The sequence below is a fragment of the Ammospiza caudacuta genome, chromosome 2 (assembly GCF_027887145.1).
Source record: "Ammospiza caudacuta isolate bAmmCau1 chromosome 2, bAmmCau1.pri, whole genome shotgun sequence".
NCBI classification, from domain to species: Eukaryota; Metazoa; Chordata; class Aves; order Passeriformes; family Passerellidae; genus Ammospiza; species Ammospiza caudacuta.
In genome coordinates this window covers 32,626,375-32,651,825 of record NC_080594.1, presented here as the reverse complement: position 1 = coordinate 32,651,825, position 25,451 = coordinate 32,626,375, and the positions used below count along the sequence as shown (strand labels likewise).

The following is a 25,451-nucleotide window of genomic DNA, read 5'->3' as shown; positions in this document are numbered from 1 at the left end:
CTGCTTAAAAGGATTTTGGAACATTTCTCATGTCATAATGTCTGTTGAGTGTGAAAACATACTAGCCTCAAAAATCAAAGCTGGTTTTGCCCCCCAGAAAAACAGGCATTTCAAAGATTGTTCATACACATAAGGGGTAGTTGGTCCAGCTTGCTTTTTTCCCCCCACTTGTTTCTTGTAGTGCTTACTATGCTGCTGTGAGATGCCAGCTTATTTTTGTGTGAAAACACAGTCTCTCCAGGGTGTCTTGGGTTGTCCACTGGCATTCCATGTTTGCTACCCTGTGTTCAGTAACCTGAGCCAGTTACTGGCAAGAGAAGGGTGTGCTGGGGACCAGGGAGTGAGACAAGGAGCAAATGAGACAAATGAGGAAGGAATGAGACAAAGAGCATAGCGAGATATATTTCCCAAATGTACAACAACTCTGCCCAGTGACTAGTAACAGCAGCTACTGAGGACAGATTACATCATTATGAAAAGCTTTGGACAAGGTGAAAAACAGCTTGTGGAGTTCAGTTATCCTTGATGGGTGCTGAGATCCCATTGGTACAGGGGAACCAATGTGCACTCCCTGCCCAGAAGGCTGATGGAGTCCTGAGCTGCGTCGAAAAGGGTGTGACCAGCAGATGGGAGAGGGATTCTGCCTCTCTGCTCCACTCCTGTGAGACCCCACCTGGAATGCTGCTTCTGGCCCTGGGGTCCTCAGCACAAGAAAAATGTGGACTTGTTGGAGAGAATCCAGAGGAGACCACAAAGCTGATCCAAGGGTGGGAGCGCCTCTTTTAGGAAGACAGCCTGAGAGAGCTGAGGTTTGTCAGCCTAGAGAAGAGAATGCTCTGGGGAGAACTTATTGTGTCCTTCTACTATCTTAAGGGGATTATAAAAAAGAGGGAGATGGAGATTTTATGTGTACAGATAGTAAAAGGACAAGGGTTTTATACTGAAAGAGGGCTGGTTTAGATTAGATGTCGGGAAGAAATTCTTTACTCAGAGGGTGGTGAGGCAATGGAGCAGATTGCCCAAATAGGTGGATGCCCCATTTCTGGAAGTGTTCAAGCTCACACTGGATGGGGCCCTGAGCATCCTGATTGAGGAGTGGTGTCCTTGCCCATAGCAGTGAGGGCAGAACTAGGTATTCTTTGAGGTCTCTTCCATCCTAAACCACTCTGTGATTCTATGGTCCTGCTTGCTGCAATACCTTCAAGAACCCTCCTGGCTAGTAGTAAGAAATGATCTGAAGTCGCTTTTATTCTCATTCTTCCCCACAGACCTGCCACTGCCACCTCCTCCTCCACCTGGGGAGGATGCAAGCTTCTCCTCAAACTGTGCATTTCCACCACCCCCACCACCCTTTGAAGAGCCTTTTCCACCAGCCCCAGATGAAGCTTTTCCTTCTCCTCCTTCTCCACCTCCTCCTCCTCCACCAATGTTTGATGAAGGACCTGTGAGCAAGGTTCCTGCCCCACAGGTGAGTGAGGTCCAAGGAAGTGTGGTGTGTGTGTGATGCTCTGTGAGGTGGGACAGCTTCTCGCTACTGTCTGAGCTCAGCAGCAGGAAGCCCTGAGAACCTGGGAAAGCAGGAAATGCTACCAGCCACCCGACCAGCACAGTTTAGGGTCAGCTGGCTGGGCCACAGCTCTGAGGGGAAGGACCTGGGGTTCCCTGTTGACAGAGAGTTGAATGCAAGCCAGCAGTGCTCCCCTGTGGCAGTGAAGGCCAGCCACACGCTGGGCTCTACCTGGGAGAGAAGGACAAGGACAGTGAATACTCCTCCCTTCTGTGCTGGTGGGGCTGCATCTTGGAGGACTGCATCCGGTTGGGCTCTTCATTATAACCACCCCTCTGGAATGCTGAATGAGAAGCAATCCAGTCAAAGGTCACAGCAGCCTTTGGGGTTGGAGCAGAAGAGGCTGCCAAGGCAGAGGTCTGACTGGAGTCTGCAATACCTAAAGGAGGGCTGGAGAGAAGACAGATTGTTCTTACTCGAGCACAACAAGGGACAATGGACAGAAGTGGCAAGGGAAGTTCCCTTTGGACAGAAGAAAACCCTGTTCCACTCCAAGGGTGGCTCATTGCTGGCATGTGTGCCTAGAAAGACTGGGGAACCTGCATCCTTGGCAATGCTGTGAAATCATCTGTGTGAGGCCTTGAGCAGCCTGGTGTTGCTTGGGAATTAGCCTTGCTGTGAGCAGAGTGTTGGACTACAGATGTCCAGATGTCTTTTCCCACCTAAATCTGAGAGCTTCCTTGGGCTGTGCATTTTCCCACTGTTTGTAGACCTTTGAGACTGTATCCTCTTCGTCCTCGCCAACTTTTTATCCAGTCAAAGCAAGGAGCAGATCTGTACCAAAGTCCAAAGTATCAAAATGTGCTATTGGAAAGAAATAATACACCCATTTCTGTGGCTGGTCCATAACATGCTCTGCTCCCTTTCTCCTCACGGATGGCTGTGTAGGTACGTGGCAAGATGAGCAGCGTTGATCTTGAGATTGAATCACTGTCTGTAATGTTGGATGACATGGAGAAGAATGACCCCTTCAAATCCCGGGTGAGCTGTCCAGAGTGTTGCAGGTGGAAGAGGAGGTGCCTGGTTTGTTGAACAGAGGCAGTGAGAAAGGTGCTACTGAAGATTAAAATATGTGGATAAACCATAGCACACAGGTGTTGGTGAAGGACTGGAAAACATGGATCTTGCAACTTGTCAGTATTGCTAAACATGTCAGTGTGGAAACCCCTCGTGTTCTGGGTCTGGGATAGCTGCTGGCTGATTCACTGCTATAGATGGCATATTTTCTCTTCCACCTTGCTGATACCTGCCTGTTTTCTCTCTGCTGCTTCTCTTTACAGATAACTCCGGGATCCACAGGTTCTCTGGAGAAACCATTGGCCCCAAAAGCCCCTGTGGAAATACCATCTGCACCCAAAGATGCTCCTCCTTCCTTTCCTTCCAAATTCACGCCAAAGCCAAGTGGAAGCTCACCTTTCAAGCCCCCTGGGGTGGATTTGAACCCCACCCCAACCCCATGGGCAGCCCCACAGCAACACAAGGAGCCCCAAGCACCAGTCCCCCCACCCCCTTCTCTCCCTTCTGCTCAGCCTACCCCTAAATTCACCCCGTCTCCCGTTGCTGGCTCTCATAAGTCTGTGTCCAGATCAGGTGACAATGTTCCAATGGCTCCCTCAAATTCTACGAGATACCCTACCTCCCTTCAGACTCAGTTCACAGCCCCTTCACCTTCAGGCCCATCCTCTCGGCCACAGCCCCCCAGTTTCACCTATGCCCAGCAGAGGGAAAAACCCCAAGTGCAGGAGAAGCCATGCCCAACAGAACAGCCTGCTGCTGCAAGAGACACGGTGAGGGAAAGAGCCCTGGGACTGGTGTCTTTGGGCAGGCACACTGGGAGTGAAACTGGGAGGATGAGGGTGGATCTGCCCAGGCTGTAGAGAGGCTGTTACCTCCTCTGAAGGAGAGATGTAACTATGGAGGTTGTAGTGCAGAGGGGTAGGGCACTTCATGTGAAGGTGGGAAGAATCAAGCACAGTGGATGGCAGATTGTTCCTAGAGATGAACAGAGAGGACCTATAAAGGCTAGGGAAATAGGTTAATTAGGGACAAGGTGGGAGGGAGTCTGTCTTTCGGGATTTAATGTTCCCTCTTCCTGCAGCATAGACCCACAGGTTCCAATGCAGACCCACCTAGGGGGAATTCCTGTCTGACAATGAAGGAGGTAGAAGAGCTGGAGAAGTTGACCCAGAGACTAATGAAGGATATGGAGCATCCACCCCCAGCAGAGGCTGCAACTTCTGGTGCGTGCTTTCAATGGACAGCAGTAGGATCGAGACTGTGATGGGTTTTCATCTCTCCTGATCCCTTTCCTCTTCCATTGACAGAGCTCTGTGGCTTCTGCCGGAAGCCCCTGTCACGAACCCAGCCAGCTGTGAGGGCCCTGGACCGCCTCTTCCATGTGGAATGCTTCACCTGCTTCAAGTGTGAGAAGCAGCTGCAGGGGCAGCAGTTCTACAATGTGGATGAGAAGCCCTTCTGCGAGGACTGCTATGCTGTGAGTCACTGGGGTGAAAGCTGCTGGAGGGAACTGAGCTCGCTGTGGTTGTTCTCTCTTGCTTTCCCTTCCTCCTTCCATCTTTGCCTTCTGTGGTGTAGCCTCACAGGGGTGGCAGATTGGATTCATGTGTCTTACTTGTTTTCCTTGGGCTCAGAGCACCTTGGAGAAGTGCAGTGTCTGCAAGCAGACCATCACAGACCGGATGCTGAAGGCCACTGGTAACTCATACCATCCCCAGTGCTTCACCTGCGTGATGTGCCATACCCCCCTGGAAGGGACCTCTTTCATTGTGGACCAGGCTAACCAGCCTCACTGTGTGGATGACTACCACAGGTATGGAGAGAGCACGTGCATGTGGTGTATGAGAGAGGGCAGATTCCCTCACACCTGCTTCTCTTTGCTGCAGCGTGGGGGTTGGTTGCCCATGTCATCTGTCAGACATGAGGTTAAAAATGAGTCAGCAAAGTGTGAAGATGTCTTTCCACCTAAACATTTATTATTCCTCTGCTGCTAATGCCACTGAACAGCACTGAGAATCTTCCCTTGAATGTCACCATGGTGGTCATGGTCTCCTCCATGGTTCTGTGTTGCAGGAAGTATGCTCCACGCTGCTCAGTGTGTAGTGAACCTATCATGCCAGAGCCTGGAAAGGATGAGACAGTGCGTGTTGTTGCACTGGAGAAAAATTTCCACATGAAATGTTACAAGTGTGAGGTAAGCCTGGTGGCCCCATTCCTCCCATGTTTCCTGTGCCCATCACCAGCAACTGGACACCTTTGTTGTCTAGGCTGACCCAACACTGAAGTTGTTTTGAAGGAATCTGGAATGTTTTTGAAGCATGTTCAGAAAAAGATTAGACATTCACAGGAATGAATACAGGGACTGTGCAGGGTTGTTGCATTCCATAACACTCCAGTACATCAGCTGTTTTATAGGAGGGGAACTTGATGGAATTGCTCTCCCCTCAAAACAGCATCTTCCATTAGCACCACCAGGGACAGAGCAGTGGGCTGCGAGCGATCCTGACCCTGTGGGGGCATTTCTTATGTCCTTGAATGCCTTCATCTGTTCTTGGTCATCACTGAGCTTCCTCTTCTTTTCCTGTTTAGGACTGTGGGAAGCCCTTGTCCATTGAGGCAGACGAGAATGGGTGCTTTCCTCTGGATGGGCACGTGCTGTGTATCAAGTGTCACACCGTTCGCGCAAAAACCGCGCGCTGAGGAGCTCGGAGGGGGCATTCCCTCAAGATCCCCGCACTCAGTACTCCTCCCCTCTCTGTAATCGTCCTACCCCTCTGCCTGACAAGGCAGACTGCTACCAATGGAGACTATGCCAGCACAGTTTTTCACTCATGTAGGATTCACTGCTCCTAGACTTCACTCTGCACACCCACCAAGAAAGGACCTCTTCTGTGCCGCTTCCTGGCCACAGCGTATCCCAGGCTGGGGGCTGTCATCAAGGTGAGTGCACAATCGCTGTTCCCTCAAGACTCTGGAGGAGAAAGATCAGCCCTCCACCACCGCCTGGTGGAAGAAGCAAGAAGGGCCTGGTGTCAGGTGCTGGGAAGGGCTGAGAGCATTCTTCAGTTCCATGGAGCCAAGAACGATGATTTGACTTGAGAAGGTGGAAGCCTGCATCTGGGCACCACTTCTGTCTTTTATTTTATATCTTGTGACACCTCATTATCAGGATGTCTTCCTCTGCCTGCTCCCTCACCTGGGTTTGAGTGTGGAGGCATAAAGTAGTCGGAATCTGTTACTGTCGCTGGAAAAAGCTAACTTGCTATAGCTTTTCTGTCTCTAATGGATTTTACTGGTTAACTGTCTTGTCTTCTTTTCCCTTAGCCAGATTAAACTGGCAGTGTTTGAAATATTACTCTGTTTCTGAGTTTGGAAGCTTTTTTTAAAAAAAAATCTTCTTCCCCTTCCCAAAATTAATTGTTTCCCAGTGTGGTTTCTGGACAGCCAGGCTGGGAACCAGAGTAGCAAAGCAGTCCAAAGAATGCATGTTTACAAATAGAAACCGTCAGAAGGACGGGCAGCACATGGTGAGGAGGCGTCTCAGTGCGTGGATGAGGATTCAGCAGACTGAGGAATGTCTCCTGTTCCAGTAGGGTTTCTTTCACTGCTGTCAGTGAGAGCCGCAGTGTAATTTGTAATTGCAATGTACTGTCTGGCTCTGAGCGTTACTGCACCGAGCCCCATTTCCTGAACTAGAAACTGTCTCAAACTGAACAAACATTTTGAATAACAGCACTGTCCAACCACTGTTTGCATTCAATAAAATGTGTGGGTTTTTTCCATTAACCTGTGTCTGCTGTGTTTGTTCAGCCACCCATGGGAGTTGCTGTCTTTGGCAGTAGAGCTGCCATTGCACAGCTTTTTTATACATTGCCAAGTGTATATAAGGCTATTCCACCCCGCCTCCAGACAGCAGGAGTCTGAACATGGCCTTTCTCTCTCCACCTCTTGGTCTCCTTTCCAGACTTCTATTTTCTGTACCTGAAGAGTAACTCTTGTTTAAAACAGTGCAAGACTGCAGTTCAGTACAGCAATATTGTAGTCTGCTTTACATATCACTCAGAGATGGGTATTCCAGTGAGATGGAAGTGGATTGTAATAAAAGTGCACTTTGTTTGCTTTGTCCCTAACTATTGCCCCTCAGAAAGTGTTTGTGGTTTATGGTTCTAAGCATGGTATTGTGATGGTCCCTGCAGATGAAACTTCTCTTTGTGGTAAGCACCAATGTTTCTACATTTCAGAGACCTGAAACCTACTCTTGATCTCTTGCCAGTTTGGGGAAGATCTTTAATGACTCCTTGTAAATTGATCCAGTAAATGTCTTGATGTTTTCTGTAGAATGAGTAGAGAATAAATCATCCATTTATTTTTCTTACTGTAGTTGTTGCTAGTTTGTAGGCATTGTTGTGAGAGGCTGTTTCTAGACCATGTTATCAAAAGTTTGTGCCCACAAACACCAAGGAGTGCAGGGAAGAACAATGCTGGGATAGAGAAGCAGTAATTCTGCTCCTCCCAGAACTATCAGAGCACCATAGCCTTGGTGTCTGGGTAGGAGACCTATCCAGTGGAGTTGATAGGATGGGATTACCATGTGGGTTAAAGGGAAGTTTCCCCTCTGAGGGGCATGGGATGTGTAGGGGGAAGATCAAAGGCAGGAAACAGGAGTGATCAAGGATGGGAAGTGCCATGGGGAAAAACTGACAGGAAGAAGGCACAGGAGGAGGTGGCTGCATGTACACAGTACACTTGTCTGGCCATGCCCTGTGTGTCATCAGTGCAATCTGTCCTGCCTTCATAGTAGCATTTTTGTTGTACTCTGTATGGGATCTATTCAGTGCAAGTGGATCTGAAGGCCAGCAACTAGACAGACCTGAGTGCATGTATCCTGTGTGGGTGTGTATGTCCTTGTGTTACTGCCACAAAATCAAGTCAGAGTAGCTAGTGTGTAAGGTAAGAGATTTGAGAGCCAGGACGTGGTATGGCTGTGGGTCTGGCTAAATGCTGTGAAGACGTGTGGGAGTGAGCTGCTCAAGCTCTTAGGAGCCACTCGTGGGTCTGGAGACCAGCTGAAAGAGAATTTGCATCTGAGTGTGAGGACACTGGGAGACCAGGGAGTCCTGGAGCCAGCTGCTGGCTAGAGCCAATGCCTAAGGCTAACTCCTGGAGGGCCCCAGGGTGTGTGTGTGTGCATGTCTGCATGGGCTGCAGGCCTTGAGGATTTGCTTATCCTGGTGCCAGCAACTGAGGAGAGCAGCTCAGGCTCCAGGGCTTGGAGCCAGCTGCAGGATGGCTGGTCTTGGGCACTAGAGGGATCCATTGTGTGCTTGTATGTGTTTCCCTCTAACAGGTTCATCCTGATCAGCCAGAGCTGGGAAGAGGATTAGGCTGTTTGTGCTGTGCTTGCATGTCTGCTGTGCTCTCTGCCTCCGGCCAGTCATGCACAGTGTGTGCGTTTATAGACATGCACCCATTATAGACTTGGGGATTTTCTGTGCATGAGTGCCTATTGGGAATACGTGCTCAGGCTTGCTACCGGCTGTACCCTGAGGACATGGAACTGAACAGCCTTTTCACTACCAGGCCAACTGATTCAGCAGCTTCTAACACTTGAAGCTGGAAGGGACCTCCCTGCCTAGAGCAGGGTCAACCACAACAGGTTGCTTTTTAATACCTTAAAGGATGAGATCTGGATAATCTGTTCCAGTGTTAACAACTCTCACTGTAAGTTTTTCTCACCTTCAAACAGAATGTACTGCATTTTGGTGTGGTCTCACAGCTGCTTCTTTCGCTAGATACCACCCAGGAGTATCTGGCTCCTTTTTTACTCCCATCAGGCATTTATACACAATGATAAAAGCCACCCAAACATTCTTCTCTTCAGGCTGAACAGCTTCCAGCTCTGTCAGTCTCTCCCTGTTTGTCAGATGCTCTAATCCCTTCAAAACCACAGTAGCTTTTCACTGGACTAGTTCCATTAAGTTTATATCTTTTTGTACTGGGAACTCCAAAATTGGACACCTCACTTCAGGTGTCTGACCAATGCTTAAATAAAGAGGAATAATTGCCTCCTTCCAGTTACTGGTGATGCATTAGTTGAAATGCAGCCCAGGTACTGTTGTCTTGTTTTGCTAAAGGGCTCAGGTGCAACTTGCTGTTCACAATGACCAGCAAGTCCTTTCTTCCAAAATTGCCTTCCTGTCCCCAACTTGTACTGGCACCTGTGACTGTTTTTCCCCAGTCATGAGGCTCTGCCTTTCCCTTGGTTCAACTTACTGAATCTCCTCTCTTCTCATTTCTCCCCTGTGTTAAGGTGCCTATGTGTGGCAGCACAGTTACCTGATGGATCAACCACTCCCACTTCCCTATCACCTGCAGTGACAAGCCAAAGTTTACATGTGCGTGACACAAGCTCATAATCTTGTGTCAGCCTCATCAGGGCTTATCTGCTAACCCTGGGTATCTGCCAGGTAGCAACTTTACTGGCTACCTGTACTTCATGTTAAAGACATCTATTGCTAAGACTGATATTAAAAACTAGAGCTGAATAAAGACTGATACTAAAAACTACTAAAAACTCAGAGCTTTGCTTTTCAGCTCTCTCTCTTGCTATAGTTACAGTGACTTGAGTAGCCATGGTCTGTATTGAATGGAAACCAGGTTGCAGTTCTTTGGATCTCTGCTTCCTAGCCCTCCTGTCATCTATGGTTAAGCAAGGCCTTCCCAGAAGCAGCACTGTTAATTTATAGCCTTAAGAATTTAGAGCATTATACAGTTATGGAAACACTGTTATCTCTAGCAAGTCACATTGCTGAATGTGTAGCACTCACCATCACCAACCTAGACTTGAAAAATAAATCTTGAGGTAGCTACTCTTCCCGAGTGGGAGAAAGAAAAATTCTCACTGATGTTCCTGAGACTTTCTCCTGGACAGTCTAGTCTGCAGGAGAAAGAAGTACTACTCACATGTATTTCATCAAGCACAGCAGTAGTTGCTAATATTTATGATTTAGGAATAATCACAGGATCTGTAAAACAATGGACTCAGAAAGATATGCCTGCAAATGGGTTGAAAAACAAATCTGAAGTGATCAGCTGCAAAGGTATCCTTTAATCCTAATGCAATTGCACTTCCATGTTACATCTGCAGTTAAATGGACAAAGACCATTGGCTCAAACAACTAAACATGTATGTAAGGACCCTTCTGGGACTCATGATATGTATGCTAAAGGTCTCAATCACATTTGAAATAAGTCAAAGAATTCCAACACACCCTGCTCTGCCACAGGTTTATTTACAAAATATTATTTACAGACTATAACTGTCTTGAGATCTGATAAATAATAACATTTCCTCCACAGAGAAGGAGTAAGACAGACCACCTACACATTTTTCTGTTACAAATACCCTATTCCAGCCAAACAAGACTAGTGTCTCTCAAAAAGGGGCAGAGAAAAATGGATATGTATAGGGTTTTCTGTCCACGGCATAAGAAAAGGTATTAAGCAGATTGGAGAGATGTAAATGTCCCCACTGAAGTGTGCATGTGCAAAACAGCAACATGCTGAGGTGATGTGATCACACAAGTTACAGCGGGGTGTGCTTCTACTCCCAGTTTCTCCTCCAAAGAAAAAAGTACACCACAGGATGTTGTTCAGGCAAGAACAGCTGCATTAAAAAATATATGCCTTACCAGCAGCCTTGTGAAGACTGAATAGTTTGTTCCTGATGCAAAATAAGAAAGACAGAAGGGTGCTGAAGTGAGAAGGAATGTATGCCAAGGAGTGCATGAGCCCTGTTTCTACCTGTCTGTATTCTTGTGCCTGCTCCCTGAATGTCCCAGTCTATCTTGAGCCCTCATCTCCAATTTAAAACATTATCCACCACCCTCCACCCACTTTGTATTGCATGTGATGTACTGAGGGTCTGAAACTCCAGTATGAGGACTACAGAGCCTAACTTAGTCCTGCACAAAGTGGACTGCAGAAAACAATATTTTCTAAGACCAGTGCTCTGAAACGTACTGATGGCTGCTGTAGAGCTAAAGCAAGGAGGAACAGAAATGAGAGCAGGTGGTGTTGCCTCACGAGCTTTATCAGTTCTGGTTGTTTTGCTTTGCTTGTCCAGTCACTCATTTGGAAGCAATTGCCATAGGAATGATTCCAAGTGATATCTGGTAAGGATGGGCATTTTTCAAGCTTAAGAATGCAACAACTGATCACTCCTTAAAGCCTTGGATGCTGCACAAGATCCTCTTCTGGTGGCCTGGAAGTGAGACTCCCATCTGTTTCAAGTCCCTGAAGGAAATAGGAAAAGAAAGGAAAAAAATTAATTGCTATTCTTGTTCCTTAGGGACAAGAGTGTGGTAAGGGCAGAAACAGTTACCAAGCATTAGTTCAGACAGCTTCCTTTTCCTCAGTGCCTCCTAGTGCACCTACCTTTTCTCTAGAGGGAAGAAACTTCTAGACATTCCTGCCCTCCCCTGACTATCTCTGCCCACCCAGTCAACTGACCTCTTCTACCTCGTGGCTAGGCCTGTGCTCCCAGTAAATCAGGACTTGTGATAGGGGCCATGTCTCAACCATTCAGCAGGTCTGCGCCTGCTCATTTGTTTCATGCAACTGCCCTGGTTGGAGTTGGCTGAACATCCCTGACAAAATAACACAGCTGTGTTCTGAGTCCTTCTGAGGAGCCCAGAAAAGACTTGCTGTATGACACAACAGTGCCTGGCTGATGGAGTGAGGGGGATATCACTAGTCTATATGGAGTTTGTGGCAAGGAAGTTAACCTACAAAGTCCTGTGAGAGTGGGGAGACGATCAAGTTAGAGATCTGTTTGTGTCTCACATGAGTTCAGAGCAGCTGAAGACCCCTGAAGAGCCTCAAGCATGGACATGGATAATTGGGGAATTTGTCTCATAGTTTGTGCTGCTCCCAGTTCTGGGTTGATTCTTCCCTTTTAGGTCAAGAAGCCAGTCCACTTCCATTTAACTGCATGGAGAAGGAAGGAGAGAAGCCTTCCAAGTAAATATGAGTGCCTGTTGAGATCACACAGGGATGAGCACAGCACCTTGTAGGCAGCCTGAGGTGCTCTGTGGGAGCCTGGCGTGCACTTACTCAGCAGTGAGCTCCAGAATGGACTCCATGGTGTCCAGGCCGGCAGTGCGGAAGTTGGAGATGTAGCGCTTCATGCGGATGGATTCCAGCCACTCGGGGATGGACCGGTAGGGGATCCCATCAGATCCACTGCAGCTGGGGAGACGGAGCGTTACCCTAGGGACACAGAAACCCTTTGTTAGCCAGACAACCACCTGAAATGGACAGCACTAGGAGACAGTAACCAAAGGGGCAGCAAGTACCCCCCACCAGGGCTGAGCCAGCTAATCTGCTCTCTGCACAGTGAGGCTCTGCCCTCTGTCACCAGGAGACAAAGATGACCACTATCTGCTGCACACAGAGCACTCAAGGTGCATCTTTCCAGTCTGCATGGCCCTCACTGCCACTCCTCCTGCTGAGGACAGGGAGGTGAAGTGTCCCAGTTAACCCCTCCTCCTCTGGTGACAGCCTCCTTACCTGGGATCAAAGTCTGCAACAGGCCGGAGGAGCTGGGGACTTGAGATGAAATGTTGCAGCTGTGCCCGGATTTCCTGAAAATGAGGCCGCCTCATCCGATCGTGTGACCAGCAACTCTTCATGAGTTCGTAGAGGATAGATGGGCAATCCACAGGCGGGGGGAGCCGGTACCCATCCTCTAAGCTTTTCATCACCTGCACAGAGGTCACAGAGAAATCTGGCCAAGAGCAGAGAGTGCAGAAGAGGAGCCAGAGGCCTCTGGGAGCAGCCATTCCCCACTTCACAATGTGCAGCCAGGGAGGGGTTGGTGTAGATTACACACATATGACACAGGGTTTGGGCAGCACAGCACAGGATCAAAACACTTAAGGGATGCCAAAAATTTAAGTGGCATATGCATGTTTTCAGTCCTTTACTAGTTTAGCTCCCATTTGCTTCTCAGGACATGTTCATGAGAAGTGAGGAAAAGTGAGGACCAAATGATCCTGGCACAGTGAGAGAAGGGGAACCAGGCTCTGAGGAATAATTTAAGCAGCATGTGCTGAGCCTAGAATAAGACCAGATATAATGCACCAGAGCCAGAAGAAGGAGAAAACAAAAGCAATAGAAAGTATCCCCAGATCCAAATGCCAAGGCCGATTTAAACTCTCTTTAATCTAGATTCTTGCTGTTGTTGACACCTCAATACTTATTGCCCTTGACTTGGTTGCACTGATTTTAAGCAGGGAGGGAAACATAGTAGTTATGTGTTCAAAAGAAAGTCAAGACTGCAGGCTGAGGTAGATCTACAAGAGTTTTTCCCACATGCCTCATTTATCTTTTAAATCAGCTCTTGAACTCAATGTCTGTTACCTCTTGATTGGTCATGTGCCCATATGGCTTGTCACCAAATGACAGCACCTCCCACATGACGATTCCAAAGCTCCAGACATCACTAGCTGAGGTGAAAATGCGATGAGCAATGGCCTCTGGGGCTGTCCATCGGATAGGAATCTTACCACCCTGTGAAACAGCAGAAACATAGTGTATCCAGCATATATCATTGTGTTGTATTTCTCCAGTGTTTTCATGCAAGGACCTTACAAAGTGGTTCAGAGATTGAGCCCACTTCATTTGAAGTGACATGTAACCACCCCAGGGAAATTTCTCAAAAGGAGAGAAATATTCTTGGAAAGTATATGAGTTTAAGCCCTCTGTTCAGTTGAACGCTACACAAAACCTCTGTGGGAGTAAGAGCCTGACACCAGTCACAGCCCTGCTTTGAAGGACACCATGCATTAGAATTACTGGAACTTTCATTGAAAGAGACATGGAGATGACTCTAGTCCAAAACTCTGATCACAGTGAGGCTATCTTCAAAGCTAGATTTAGTAACTGAGTCAAAGAGATTATACCTCTTATTTTGCTTCTCATTTTAACACCACAATCCCTCCGAATTTCTTAGCAAACAAAATCAACCTGGACTCCAGAGACAAAAGCACCACCTTCTGAACCATCCACACCATAACTTGCAATTTTATGACAGATTTTCCTCAGAGCCTACAGTTAATTTACAATACATGAAAGATTGGGTTTGCATTACCTTGGTTTCATAGGTTCCCTCTGCATCATTCTCCAAAATTCGGGAGAGACCAAAGTCAGACACCTTGCACTGGAGACTGCGTGTTACCAGGATGTTGCGAGCAGCCAGATCCCGGTGCACGTAATTGTGTTCTGAAAGGTAGGTCATGCCAGAGGCTATTCCCTGCAGCATGCTCACAAGCTGCACAGGGCTAAATTTTTCCTCATTCTCCTGCATGGAAGAAGAAGAAGTGAGAGAACTGACATTGATCCGCTTGGTTTCTAGTCTCTGACCTTATCAACATACAAAAGTGGGCAGTGGTGAACAAGCAAAAAGGCAATGCTGCAGCCCAAAGGCCCCAACAGGTTCTCACTAAGAGACTGGTGATGGTCTCCAGTCATCATTAAGCAGTTGGATTTCAATTACCAAGGATGCCACTCTTGTCACTGAACAAACTGGATGGCATTAAGCTTCTGCTGCTGACAGTGGAATTCTCAGTAAGCAGAAAGGAAGTGGATGTCTGGATCTTCTAGTTTTATTTTAGGGCCCTAAATCCAGGTCAAATGCAAGTTCTGGCAGTACACAAGCCTATTAGAGATTGGACTTTCTCACCCGGAGGAAGGTATCCAGTGCTCCATTTTCCATATATTCAGTGATGATCATCATCGGCCTCCCTTGAGGAAGACAAGAAGGTTTCAGCCTTTTTCTAATTCTCCTACTCATGCCTTTCAATGCTATCCATATTCCCCTACACAGGGAACAATGTCCAACCCCAGCTAACACCCCCACTCCATTGCCACAGCTGGCTGCCCTTCTCCTTACACATCTCCCAATGATCTTGTACTCCTCCTTGTATTGCACATATGACCCTGCAGCATCCCTCGCTATCCATCTACTCACTGGCCCTGAAAGACCTCTCCTAACACTGCTGCAGGACTCAGTTGGAAATCCATATCTCTCCTCCTTTCCTCGTTCTCTGACATGACAATGCCCTGTCTTCTCCCAGAACAGCCTCTTTGACAGCAAATTCTCTAAGGCCTGAGAAATGTGCCAGTTTCTGCTCTCATCCCAGGACTCTCTCCCACACACTCTTACTTACTTTTGGTGACAACTCCCTCCAGGCGCACAATGTTTGGGTGATTGAACTGCCCCATAATCGTCGCCTCACGCAGAAAGTTCCACCACTGTGAGTCTGAGTATGTTGACTTCAGAGTCTTGATGGCAACCACAATACGTTCTTTCCCTGGGAGTCGCAGGGACCCACGATAGACCTCCCCAAACTCCCCTGAAGACAACCAGAGATAAAATGTCACAGATGAATTCAAAGATAGGCAGCAAAACAACAGTGTGGGGAAACTGAAAGACAGGGAGAGCAGTAACTCACCCTCTCCAATCACATTCTCCATAGTGACGCAAGAGACATCCAGTTCCTTTGTGAATTCCAGCACGCCTCTGCTGGGGTCATCATATGGTTGCAGGTCTACATAGGGTTTCAACCAGACCTTCTCTGTGGTAAAGGAAAACAAACAAGCAAATTAATCAGTCACCTCTTTGGACAACCTTTTTAAAGCACAACTACAAAGGCAGAAGTGAATCCATGGACTTCTGACAATGGCAGTAAAAAAATTTACCAAACCAAGGCTGAAGATTAGAACTGTTGGAGGAAGAGGCACATTACATCAGAAAAGCCATGCCAGTGTCTGCTTTCAAACTAATGTTTCTTTTCATTCCTTCCAAAACATTCTAGGCTTCCCCCTGGTTTTATTACCCCTTTGAACCTCACCTCTCTCAAAGCCCGAAGTACTGTATTCCGGCCGTGCGTGTCTCCGACGAGCCCTCCTGGAACATCAAAAACAGTCGTGAAAATAAAATGGTCAGCAGATAGCAAAGGGAAAAGCAAGACTTCCAAGGTGTCTGCCCTAGCTGATTAGGAACAGAGTTCAGGGTAGCACAGACCAAAGTGGGACCAGACACTGCACCTACTTGGAACAGTACAGCTGGCAATAAAACGGGATGCTTCATTAAGAAATAGAGCTTTGTTTTCATGGAGGGAGTTTTATGCTGAGTTACAGATAAATTTCTGATTATTTCATGTTTTCTGTACACTTTTAGTAGTATATCTGATCTTCTTAAAACCAAGCAACAGCAGCCTTATGGACATTGAGGAGGAAAGTAGAATTCTGTATATGGGTAAAGGACCCCAACAGTAATGATACATGGAAAATGGTTTGAAATTAGTGGATACATGGATTATCACTCAACTGGTCAGCAGCTATAGAAATGATTGTACCATAACAATGTTTTTATTCCTCTGTCATGATAACAATATGATACTGCTGGATTATAACAAAACTGAGAAATCACAACACACTCCTCTGTTCCCAACAGCAAACATTATCTTACAATATCAATCCCTCCAATCCTACTAATCTAAATTATTTACTGAGACCCTTTCCATCTTGCTGCAGCATGCTGGTGTTTTTCTTCTCTAACCAACCTCTACCTATACAATATCCTGTGAGAAATCCAGGCCTCCCTTTCTCAAGCTCCCATAGCTCAGCTATTCCTACATCTGTACCTTTTTCAATACCAAAATTCAATACTTACTTTTGCCGAAACATGAGAAATCCCGCAATTAGACCAATAAATAGGAGAACTCCAAAGATAATAGAGACTATGACTCCACCAGACAGAGCTCCAGTGTCTGCAGAAAAGAAAGAGAGAGGCCATATCACTTAAAAGACCACTATGTATTAGTCTGGAACATACCACCCAGCTTCTACCAGCTAATGGCATTAGGCAAGTTACAGCCCCTTGTCTTCCAGGCAGCAGAGCCACCAGATGGGAGTCCTATCACACTGTTATTCATGTGCATGGAGCACCTTCTGGTGGTTATCTGGTTGACTCTTATCTACAATCTTGGTCTTCCAGTTGAGTGATTTATCCGTATATCTGATTTCTTACTTAAATTCCTTGACACTTTCAAAAGTGAAGAACAGATGTTCCTTCCCCATCCCCACTCCTCTCCAACAATCCTTTCAGATCAGGCCCTTCTTCCAGCTCAGTAGCTGATTTAAACTATGGCAAAGCAAAGACATGATTTTCCCCAACAGTCTAAAGTGACTCTCTTCTTGTTTATGAAATTAATTATACCCTCCCCTCCCATCAATATCTGGGGCTGGTTCCTTGCCTAACTACCCTAACAAAAGCCCCTCACTGCTTAGGACTCCTGAAACAAGTACTGACTTACAAACTTGCAGTCTATCATATTCCTATGTTCTCAAAACTGAGCATCAGGTGGTTTCATTCTGTGATTGGATAGCTTTGGGAGAGTTCACATAACACAGGTTGTCTCCTTCCATTTAGGTTCTCAAGCTAAAGCTAGGCATTTCCACAAAGTGCATTTGAATTCATCAGAGAAAATGCTATATTACCTCTGCTGGTCTTTTTAAAACTTATTTCTCATAAATAAAAAGAAAAACCAAACCAAAATAAGGAACTTAAAATGCATTAATGGAGAAGTAATGACAATCTACATATTTTTAATATTTTCCCAAAAGAGATTTAGGAAAACATCCAGAAGAAAGAAAATCCTCAAATAATTTTTAAATAAATTAGAAAATTTTAAAGCAAGGAACAAATGATACACAGACCTGTGTGGGGAAGCGTTTCCTAATATCTAGTCAAATGGCCAGCATCCATAAAGCCTAATTAACACTTGTTATTCTTCCTCTGACTCATCCCACTAAAATTACTAAAAATCATCAGCTTACTTAATCAGAAATCAAGAGACAGAGCTAATGTCCTTGTTTTGTCAAAATCAAAAAGCTAAAATTTGGAAGGTGAAATAGTATCCTTATTAATAAAATGGAGAAGCATTTAGATGCACAGAACTTCTGCAGGAATTTAAGGCATCTAAATCATCAAATTCAGATTTAAATACAAAATTGCCACTTCTTGCAAATCCTGCTACACTAATATTCCTAGACTATAATAGCTAAAAAATGCTCCTAGTATCATTAAACAAGAACTCTCATCAAATGAAACCTTGCTGGCACTTCTTTTTAATCCCTTTCATATTCGAAATACCTTTGTCTTGACATGATAAGGTGATCAATTTTCATTTGAAATAAAATATAATATTGATGAAAGTATTTTCTAACTTATTCTGTCTTAATCAAAACAATTTTGCATGATAGTTTACATCTTTTTCACAGGGCCTGTGTAGTATATTATTTAATTGGTTAAACATCATTTTTGTTATCATCATTTGTCACTGTGACTTCATGAAGATTTTACCAAAAGCCCCTGGTGCCAAAAAGGGTCCAACATTTACATTCCAGTAGTGATATCCCAACTCCTTATCAGCTTTTACACTGTTAATTTAACTATTTAGTTACATTAAGGTATGCCTTAGCTTTCTTCCTTGTGTCCTTATTTCATTACAATAAAATTAGTCTTTCAAATGCAGCGCTTCAATACATGTATTTCTAGAGCTATCCATAGGGTCAGTAGGAGTCTGTGGAATGAAGAGAGAGCAAATTCCATTACAGAAAACTTTAGATTAAGGGGAAGCTTCTGGGTGACCCAGGGAAAGAGAAGATTGGGTGTCAGGCCTATATAAGATGTTCTTTGACACAGGAGAGAGGTCTTCTTGTGGCCCTGACAGCTTGGCCTTCTAAACATTGTACTTTGGTGAAGAACTTTTTTCAGTGGTACATGCCATCTCTTTGAGCAGAGCTATATTCAGGAGCTGGACTACATACAGTGGAACTGAAAGCTGGAAAAAATAGTGCTGAGGTCCTCTGAGTTCTCATTCTCACTAGTAACTGGCACACAAAAGGAGGCATATGGTAATTATTTGACCAGCACTCAAACTTAAAAACATTAGCCAAAATTAAAATGTCTCAAAAACTAAATGAAGGTCTGGTTAAATATTGTGCCAGTATAACACAATAAACTGAGACTGATCAGGTCTAAAGGGGAAAGTACAAGCAAATTTTGTAAGATGGCAAGGAAGCAACAAAAATATCTTTTGTCTTCACAAAGCAACAGGCAAGGAACTCAGGAGAGTGGCATCTTGCCTTACAGCCTGCAGAACACAAAAAGAGATCCATGTACCATGAGAATACACCATCTGATGGGGAAGTGAGTTTCTCCCAGATGAGATACCAGTGCTTGCCCTTTACCTGGTGGAAGGGTGCGAAATTCCTGCTCTGGGGAGTAGGGCCCAGGCCCCAGGGGTGTGATGGATCTCACACGGAGCAGGTAGGCTGTGTCTGGCTGCAGGTCTCGCAGAGTGACATTTGGCTCAAGAAGGTGCTTCACTGTGTAACGTGCCTCCTCCCCCTGCAGGAACCAAACAGGATCAAGTAACAAATGCATGCTGAACAAGAGGATGAGCAAATCAGGCAGGCCTTACCTTCTCAAAGAACATGACCTCATACTCCACTGAGGTCCGGCTACGTTGCCGTGGGGCAAGCCAAGAAACAGAAAGACTGCTGTCATCTCTCTGTGTCAGAATAAACTGGGATACTGTCACTGGAGCTGCAGTGGGAGAGAACAGAGAACATGAGGGGGAAATACAAACAAAATGCAAACTATGTCCTCTCTCTACCAGAAGCTCTGGTCATACCATTCAACTGGAACTGAGTCTCATTGCCACTGTCATTTTTCTCTTGTGTAGTGGAAGGGAAAGGAGGTCTCTGGTTGTAATTAATTGCGTTCTGTGAATAGTGTGCTTCTGCCCAAACAGTGGAAGCATAACTGTGTTTGGCCCCCAAAATAAAATCCACCTTCCAAGAAATTACATTTATTCCAGGACTGCACTGAAAGTGTCCAATTTGAAATTAAATATGTTAGGATTTTATGCTCCTACAGCAGCAGTAGCACAGCTCTCCTATGTAATGATTTATGAATGCAGCTGCATTGCATAAGGGTACAGTGAAACTCAATGCTCAAAATCTCTCAGCTGACTGCAAATGCATACTGCTCATGAATAAAAAGATAATTCTCAAGAGCCTGCAAGGACTGAGGAGTTAAGCCTGGTTGTCTCCTTGTCCTTCATCATCATCAGGAAGTGATGAGGCAAGCCAAAAGTAGCTCTGCTTTTCTAGCTCAGAGTTGTGCTGCCCCCGCATAGCATCAGGAAGAAAAGTCATATTTTGTTACTAAATTAGAATCCAGGGAATGCACCAAGGGCTGTTGAGGGCTGTGATGTCACCTTTCTATAATCACATTTCATGGTGCTCTGGAAAGTATTTACAGGACAGCCAAACTAGCCAGATTGAAGCTAACCTACAGAAATGTGTCAAGATTTAACATCCTCACCCCTCCATGCTTTCAAAACCTTTTATTTTCCAGTTAAACCAGGGTTTCTGTTATGTTTGGTGTTTTGCAATATCTGAGTCATGGGAAATATTTCATGACACAGCCCTCATTCTTCCTGTCACACAGGTAATAATACTTAGGCTGTGTAATAGGGAGGGCTTCATCCTCCTCATCTCTGTTAAGTTCTGGTGGATTCATAGCTCTTGATGGATAACCATTACTGCTACATTGATTTGTGAGGAATATGACTAAAGGACTTTACATGTCAGAGGCAGAGGTACTTTAGAACCCTTATCATACCATACCAACACATGTGTCAGGCAGAAGGAAAAGATGGAGAAAGCTTAAGTATTCACAGAGATTCCTCTTCCTTTTCATGATGAGCAGGAAGAAATTCTCTCTGCTTCTGCTAACCTGCATGTCCAACTGAGACCCAGACAGCTGGAGCAGTTCTCTGTAGAGCAGGTCCCATTCCTGAGACACCATTATGGGCTTCCACAGTGAATGTGTAATTGGTGTAAGCTTCTAGGCCATCCACGTCCACTGCAGGTTTCGTGAGACCAGAGGCACTGGGGGAGAACACCACGGCAGCCTCACAGGGCTCACAGGACAGGAAATGGCAACGCTGGCAGAAGACTGTGTAAGTCAGGTCCTTCCTCCCGCCGTGGTCACTGGGTGGCTGCCACCACAGGCTCAGCTGGGTGCCAAGCAGGGAGAAGCTGACATTGCGGGGAGCCGAGGGTGGGCCTACAGGGAGCACAGAAGGAAGTGTTAGATCCAGCTGCTGGTGCCCAAAGTTCTGTGACAGCTTCCCATCTGCAGATGCATTTCAAATGGAGCCCTCTCTCCGGCCCAGCCTCTCCCTCTCTGATCTCTCATCCCCATTTTCCAACCTTTTATTTTCTCCCCCGTATCATTGTTCATGGAGCCACAGAATGGTTTGGGTTGGATGAGGCCTTAAAGACCTTCTAGTTCCAACCCTCGACCTTGGGCAGGACACCTTTCACTAGAGCAGGCTCCTCCAAGCCCCATCCAACTTGGCCTTGAACACTTCCAGGGATAGGGCACCCACAACCTGTTCCAGGGTCTCATCACCCTCTTCATAAAAAATTTCTTTCATGTGTCTCATCTAAATCCACCCTCTTTCAGTTTAAAACCATTGTCCTTAGTGCTGTCTACAGGCCTTAGTATAAAAACCCTTTCTTCATCTTTCTTGCAGGTCCCACTAAGTATTGAAAGGCCACAAGAGTATCTCCCCAAAGCTTTCTCTTCTCAGGCTGAATAACCCAAACTCTCTCAACTTTTCCTCATTAGAGAGGTGTTCCATCCCTACAATCATTTTTAGGGCCCTTCTCTGGACATGATCCAATAGGTCCCAGTCTCTCTTGGCTTTCTGGGCTGCAAGTTCATGCTACCAGCTCATGCCCAATTTTTCACCCAGCAGTACCCCCAAGTTCCTCTCTGTGGTGATGCTCTCAGTAAGTTTACCCCTCACACTGTTTGGATATTGTTCTTCCTTTCTGTGTGCAACTCACGGGTACAAGCAATGTTCTGGCCCTCTGAAGGTGCTCGGTAGAAGCCCGCATTGCAGGGGCAAGATGTAGCCCCTGACTCATTGGACAAGCTGTTGGGGGGACACTTCAGGCAGTGTTTAGCATCCAGGGAGTGGCGGTAGAACCCTCGCTGGCAGGCTGTGGAAGGACAAACATAAGCCAGCATAACATAACCAATAAACCCAGATCAACAAAAAAGCTTCTTGAACACTCCTTTATATGCCTCCATTTTTTTAGTTCAAAGAAACATTTAGGTTGGAAGGAACACCTGGACACCTGGCAGTCACCTAGATCAATCATCTCAGAGCAGACAGAGAGAAGACGCAATTCAAGGTAGCATCAGTATTACGACAGGACTTGCAGACTGAAGAAGGAGGATCTAATCCTCAAAGAGGCTGCATGAATACAGAATCCAGTCAACCTCAGAATCTTCCTCCAATGTAAACCCAGACTGGTCCTCACCTTGTCCTTCAAGCTTTCCACACCACAAATAAGAACCATAAAGAGTAGCTACAAATCCTTGCACTTCTCACAGTCTTCTGCTTGCTGACTCCATAGAGGGAGCCAGTAGGCTTTTTGGCAGAAGCATCTTTGCTGATTTCAAGTATTGTACCAGAGCATCATCTGGCAGGGCCCTGGGGAATATCTAGGAAGCTATCAGTTCACCTCACAGCATTGAGTGGAACTGGCTATGGAGCCAACACAGACTGCAAGAGAATAGGTGTCACTGTTTTCTACTTCCAGTCCTACAAAAAGGAGCAGCCACACTCTCTCAGTGTAACATCTGACCACCTGTTTTTGCTGTGTTACTATTAGTTCAATGCACAGAAGCACTGGTCAGCTTACCAGCTGTCTCAAGGTCAATGCTTCACTCCTACAGTTGTGTAGCAGGGAGGACAAAATCAGTGACAGAGCTCAAGGCAACCTGTGAATTTAATTGTTTGCCAGCCTGTGCTAAATTAATCAAAAGTTCTAGCAGCTAAAGAAACAACCAACCTATTTCTAATCAGATGGTAGAGAAATGCATACACTAATTTTCTGCCAGAGCTACCACTTTGCATTTAACGTGCGCATTAAGGGAATGACCCTTTTTATATTGCACTATAAAAGCAACAATATCCTGTGTAATCCTCAGGAGATCCCAATGGAGAAAACCATCTGTTCAGCAGCTTCACACAAATGGTTTGCTGTGGTGGAGCATAGTATAGGAAAGGATTCTTCATCCAGAAGACAAACCCAGCCATTCCTACTATGTGACAAAGAGGAACATCTGACGGACCTTGAAAACTTTCCACTAACACAGGCCAAACAAGACAACTCATCATTAGTCTGCAGAAGGGATGCTTGAAGAGCCCAGAAAAAAAATAAATAATCACAAGTAGGAGAAACCAGCACCTTCTGATTCCATGAAATGACAGAACCACTCAGGAAAATCTATCATTCTGAGATACAATCATGCAACTATGTGTTTAATGATAGCAAAGGCCATTGAAAATAATTACAAGGCTCAAGTATTGATTGTCACAGCCCAAAGAGATTCCATTTATACTCCAGATCAAATCATCCCTTTGAGAAACAGGCAGTAAAAGTTACTTTGATCTTCAGGCTGCTCACAACTGAGAGTACTTCTACATGCAGGACTGAAGATGAAAGTTTTGAGGCCTCCTGCCACTTTGCTCCAGCATAAGATTTGAGAGTTCCTGACATTGGATCAGTTTGGGCCAGGAGAGCTTTGACATGAAAAGCAAAGGAAGCACATGGCCACATTCTTGTATAACACAGAGGTTCTGATGTCGCCTGTATAATACTACCTGCCACAGATATGACACAACATACATACACTCTTATCAGGCTGAGACCATCTGCAAGTAAATGATAGAAATTTGGGGTTGGGAACCTTTGCAAGAATCACGGAATCAATTAGGCTTGAAAAGATTCCTGACATCACCGAGCCCAAGCTGTGACTGAACACTACCATGTCAACTAGACCATAGCACCAAGTGGCATGCTCAGTCTTTTCTTAACTACAGGGATGGTGACTCCACCACCTCCATGGGCAGCCCATTCCAATGTCTAATCACCCCTCCTGTGAAGTTATTCCTCCTGATGTCCAACCTAAACCAGCTAAAGACTATGTCCTCTTGTCCTGTCACTACTTGCCTGGGAGGAGACTGATCCCCGCCTGGCTACACCCTCCTTTCAGGTGTTTGTAGAGAGGGATAAGGTGTCCCCTGAGCCTCCATGCTCAACGCCCCCATCTCCTCCGGCCGCTCCTCATAAGACTTGTGCTCCAGAACAAGTAACTCTGACCCCAGGAGCGCCTCTGTTCCTCCAGCTCTGAGCGCCACTCCAGCCCACCGGCCACACCTGCTGTGCCGAGCCCCTCCAAGCAGGAGATGCCTTGCAGGGAGCCCACAGCCCGGCAGAGAGGCCGCAGGGCGGCAGCGGCACGGGGTGCTCGGCTCGAAGGGACACACTCAGGAGGCGAAGGCAGCAGCGGGGACACTGGGGTGCTCGGCTCGAAGGGACACACTCAGGAGGCGAGGGCAGCAGCGGGGACACCGGGGTGCTCGGCTCGAAGGGACACACTCAGGAGGCGAGGGCAGCAGCGGCGACACGAGCTGGCGGCGGCGGCCGGCAGGGGGCGGGAGCGGCCCGCGGAGCCCGGCCCGGCCCCGCCCCGGGGCGGTGCGGAGGGGCCCCGGCCCGGCCCGGCCAGGCGCTGGGGCCGGCGGTGCGGAGGGGCCTGCCGGTGTTCCCGGCTCCCCCCGCTGGCCCCGGGGGTGCGGAGGTGGAGGGGCGGCTGCCCGCGGCCAGCCCGGGGGCGCGGGAGGCGGGCGCGCAGCCAGCAGCCTCGGCATCTGCCCAGCCCCGCTGGCCCCCGGTTTGCCCGGGCCTTGGGCACCCGCTCCGGGCGGCACGATGGGAAAAACGAGTCTGGGAAAGGGCCTGCTCCAAGCACCAGAGGGCAGAGAGGATGGCTGGGGCCCTTCCTTCATTCCTTATTCCTTCATTCCTTATTCCTGCAGGTGCCCCCCGTGAGCTGCCAGCTAGGCCGGGAAGGCTGCGGGCACCAGAGTGGGGCTGGCGGGGAGCTCGGCTCACCTGCCGCCCTGCAGAGCACTGCAAGGAGCCAGAGCACAGGCCGGGGCACAGCAAATTACACAGTTGAGGAAGTTAATCATGAGCTCTGCGTTTATGGGCAGCAAAGTCTGAATGCTCTGGAGCAGGCACAGCTTTTCTGGGACTCTGAGGTGGCTGAGCCATTCTGCACCCAGCAGAGCACTATAAAGCAGGGAATTCACTGAGAGATTGAGGGAACTAGGTAAGGACCTGATCCTCTGGCTGTCTGTTGTCTCCTGTCCTGTAACAGAGGTCAGGTTCTTTTCCCTGTTAAAAGGCAAAGGTGCAGCCTTCCCTTTTTTTTTGGCTCCCTACTCCAGGCAAAACTCAGAATCAAAATGACACTGCCAGGTCTTCCATCCTGTCACACTTTACATGTCTGAAGAAGTCCTTCTCTGTTCTGAGGACAAAGTAAAATCTGTGATTTCAGTATTTATCCTGAGCTGGATTACTCCCAGTCCATTGCACAGTCTGGTCTTTTCTGCTGAGGGAGCAGATCCTAAGATATCCTCCTCCTGCATTCACCTTCTCCCCTGATGCTCCAATAAGACACTATTCTGGTTGTGAAGTACCTCTCCCTACTCCTGCTAGGTTCTCCCCTCTTCCCTTCCTCTCCTGGGAGCCCTCCCCAGTCCCTACTAATCCTGCAAAACATACTTCTGGCTGCAGCTGTACTTGGGCGGAGTGGGATGAAAGCACAGATGTAGAATGAACCTGTGCTGCGATAGCA

General features: G+C 46.9%; 2 protein-coding genes across 5 annotated transcripts in view; one reads left to right on the top strand and one right to left on the bottom strand.

Moving 5' to 3' along the window:
* ZYX (zyxin) overlaps nucleotides 1-6,370 on the top strand; it is a 28,055-nt gene extending 21,685 nt beyond the window's left edge. For 3 of the 4 annotated variants that reach the window (XM_058825118.1, XM_058825120.1, XM_058825119.1), the window contains exons 3-10: nucleotides 1,269-1,468; nucleotides 2,456-2,548; nucleotides 2,848-3,354; nucleotides 3,666-3,807; nucleotides 3,892-4,061; nucleotides 4,219-4,397; nucleotides 4,658-4,778; nucleotides 5,174-6,370. In XM_058825118.1, the coding sequence (XP_058681101.1) occupies nucleotides 1,269-1,468; nucleotides 2,456-2,548; nucleotides 2,848-3,354; nucleotides 3,666-3,807; nucleotides 3,892-4,061; nucleotides 4,219-4,397; nucleotides 4,658-4,778; nucleotides 5,174-5,284 (1,523 nt within the window). In that variant the 3' untranslated portion in view covers nucleotides 5,285-6,370. The remainder of the gene's footprint in view (nucleotides 1-1,268; nucleotides 1,469-2,455; nucleotides 2,549-2,847; nucleotides 3,355-3,665; nucleotides 3,808-3,891; nucleotides 4,062-4,218; nucleotides 4,398-4,657; nucleotides 4,779-5,173) is intronic. The other variant, XM_058825121.1, reaches the window with a different exon arrangement.
* A 3,495-nt stretch (nucleotides 6,371-9,865) lies between these two features.
* Nucleotides 9,866-25,451, bottom strand: part of EPHA1 (EPH receptor A1) — a 34,016-nt gene continuing 18,430 nt past the window's right edge. Inside the window, exons 5-18 of the mRNA XM_058799975.1 lie at nucleotides 21,581-21,736; nucleotides 20,460-20,792; nucleotides 19,138-19,262; nucleotides 18,905-19,064; nucleotides 16,323-16,419; nucleotides 15,499-15,554; nucleotides 15,100-15,222; nucleotides 14,815-15,000; nucleotides 14,328-14,389; nucleotides 13,737-13,946; nucleotides 13,007-13,156; nucleotides 12,155-12,348; nucleotides 11,699-11,854; nucleotides 9,866-10,879 (exon numbers count right to left, since the gene is read on the bottom strand). Coding sequence (XP_058655958.1) covers nucleotides 10,801-10,879; nucleotides 11,699-11,854; nucleotides 12,155-12,348; nucleotides 13,007-13,156; nucleotides 13,737-13,946; nucleotides 14,328-14,389; nucleotides 14,815-15,000; nucleotides 15,100-15,222; nucleotides 15,499-15,554; nucleotides 16,323-16,419; nucleotides 18,905-19,064; nucleotides 19,138-19,262; nucleotides 20,460-20,792; nucleotides 21,581-21,736 — 2,087 coding nt within the window. The 3' untranslated portion in view covers nucleotides 9,866-10,800. The remainder of the gene's footprint in view (nucleotides 10,880-11,698; nucleotides 11,855-12,154; nucleotides 12,349-13,006; nucleotides 13,157-13,736; nucleotides 13,947-14,327; nucleotides 14,390-14,814; nucleotides 15,001-15,099; nucleotides 15,223-15,498; nucleotides 15,555-16,322; nucleotides 16,420-18,904; nucleotides 19,065-19,137; nucleotides 19,263-20,459; nucleotides 20,793-21,580; nucleotides 21,737-25,451) is intronic.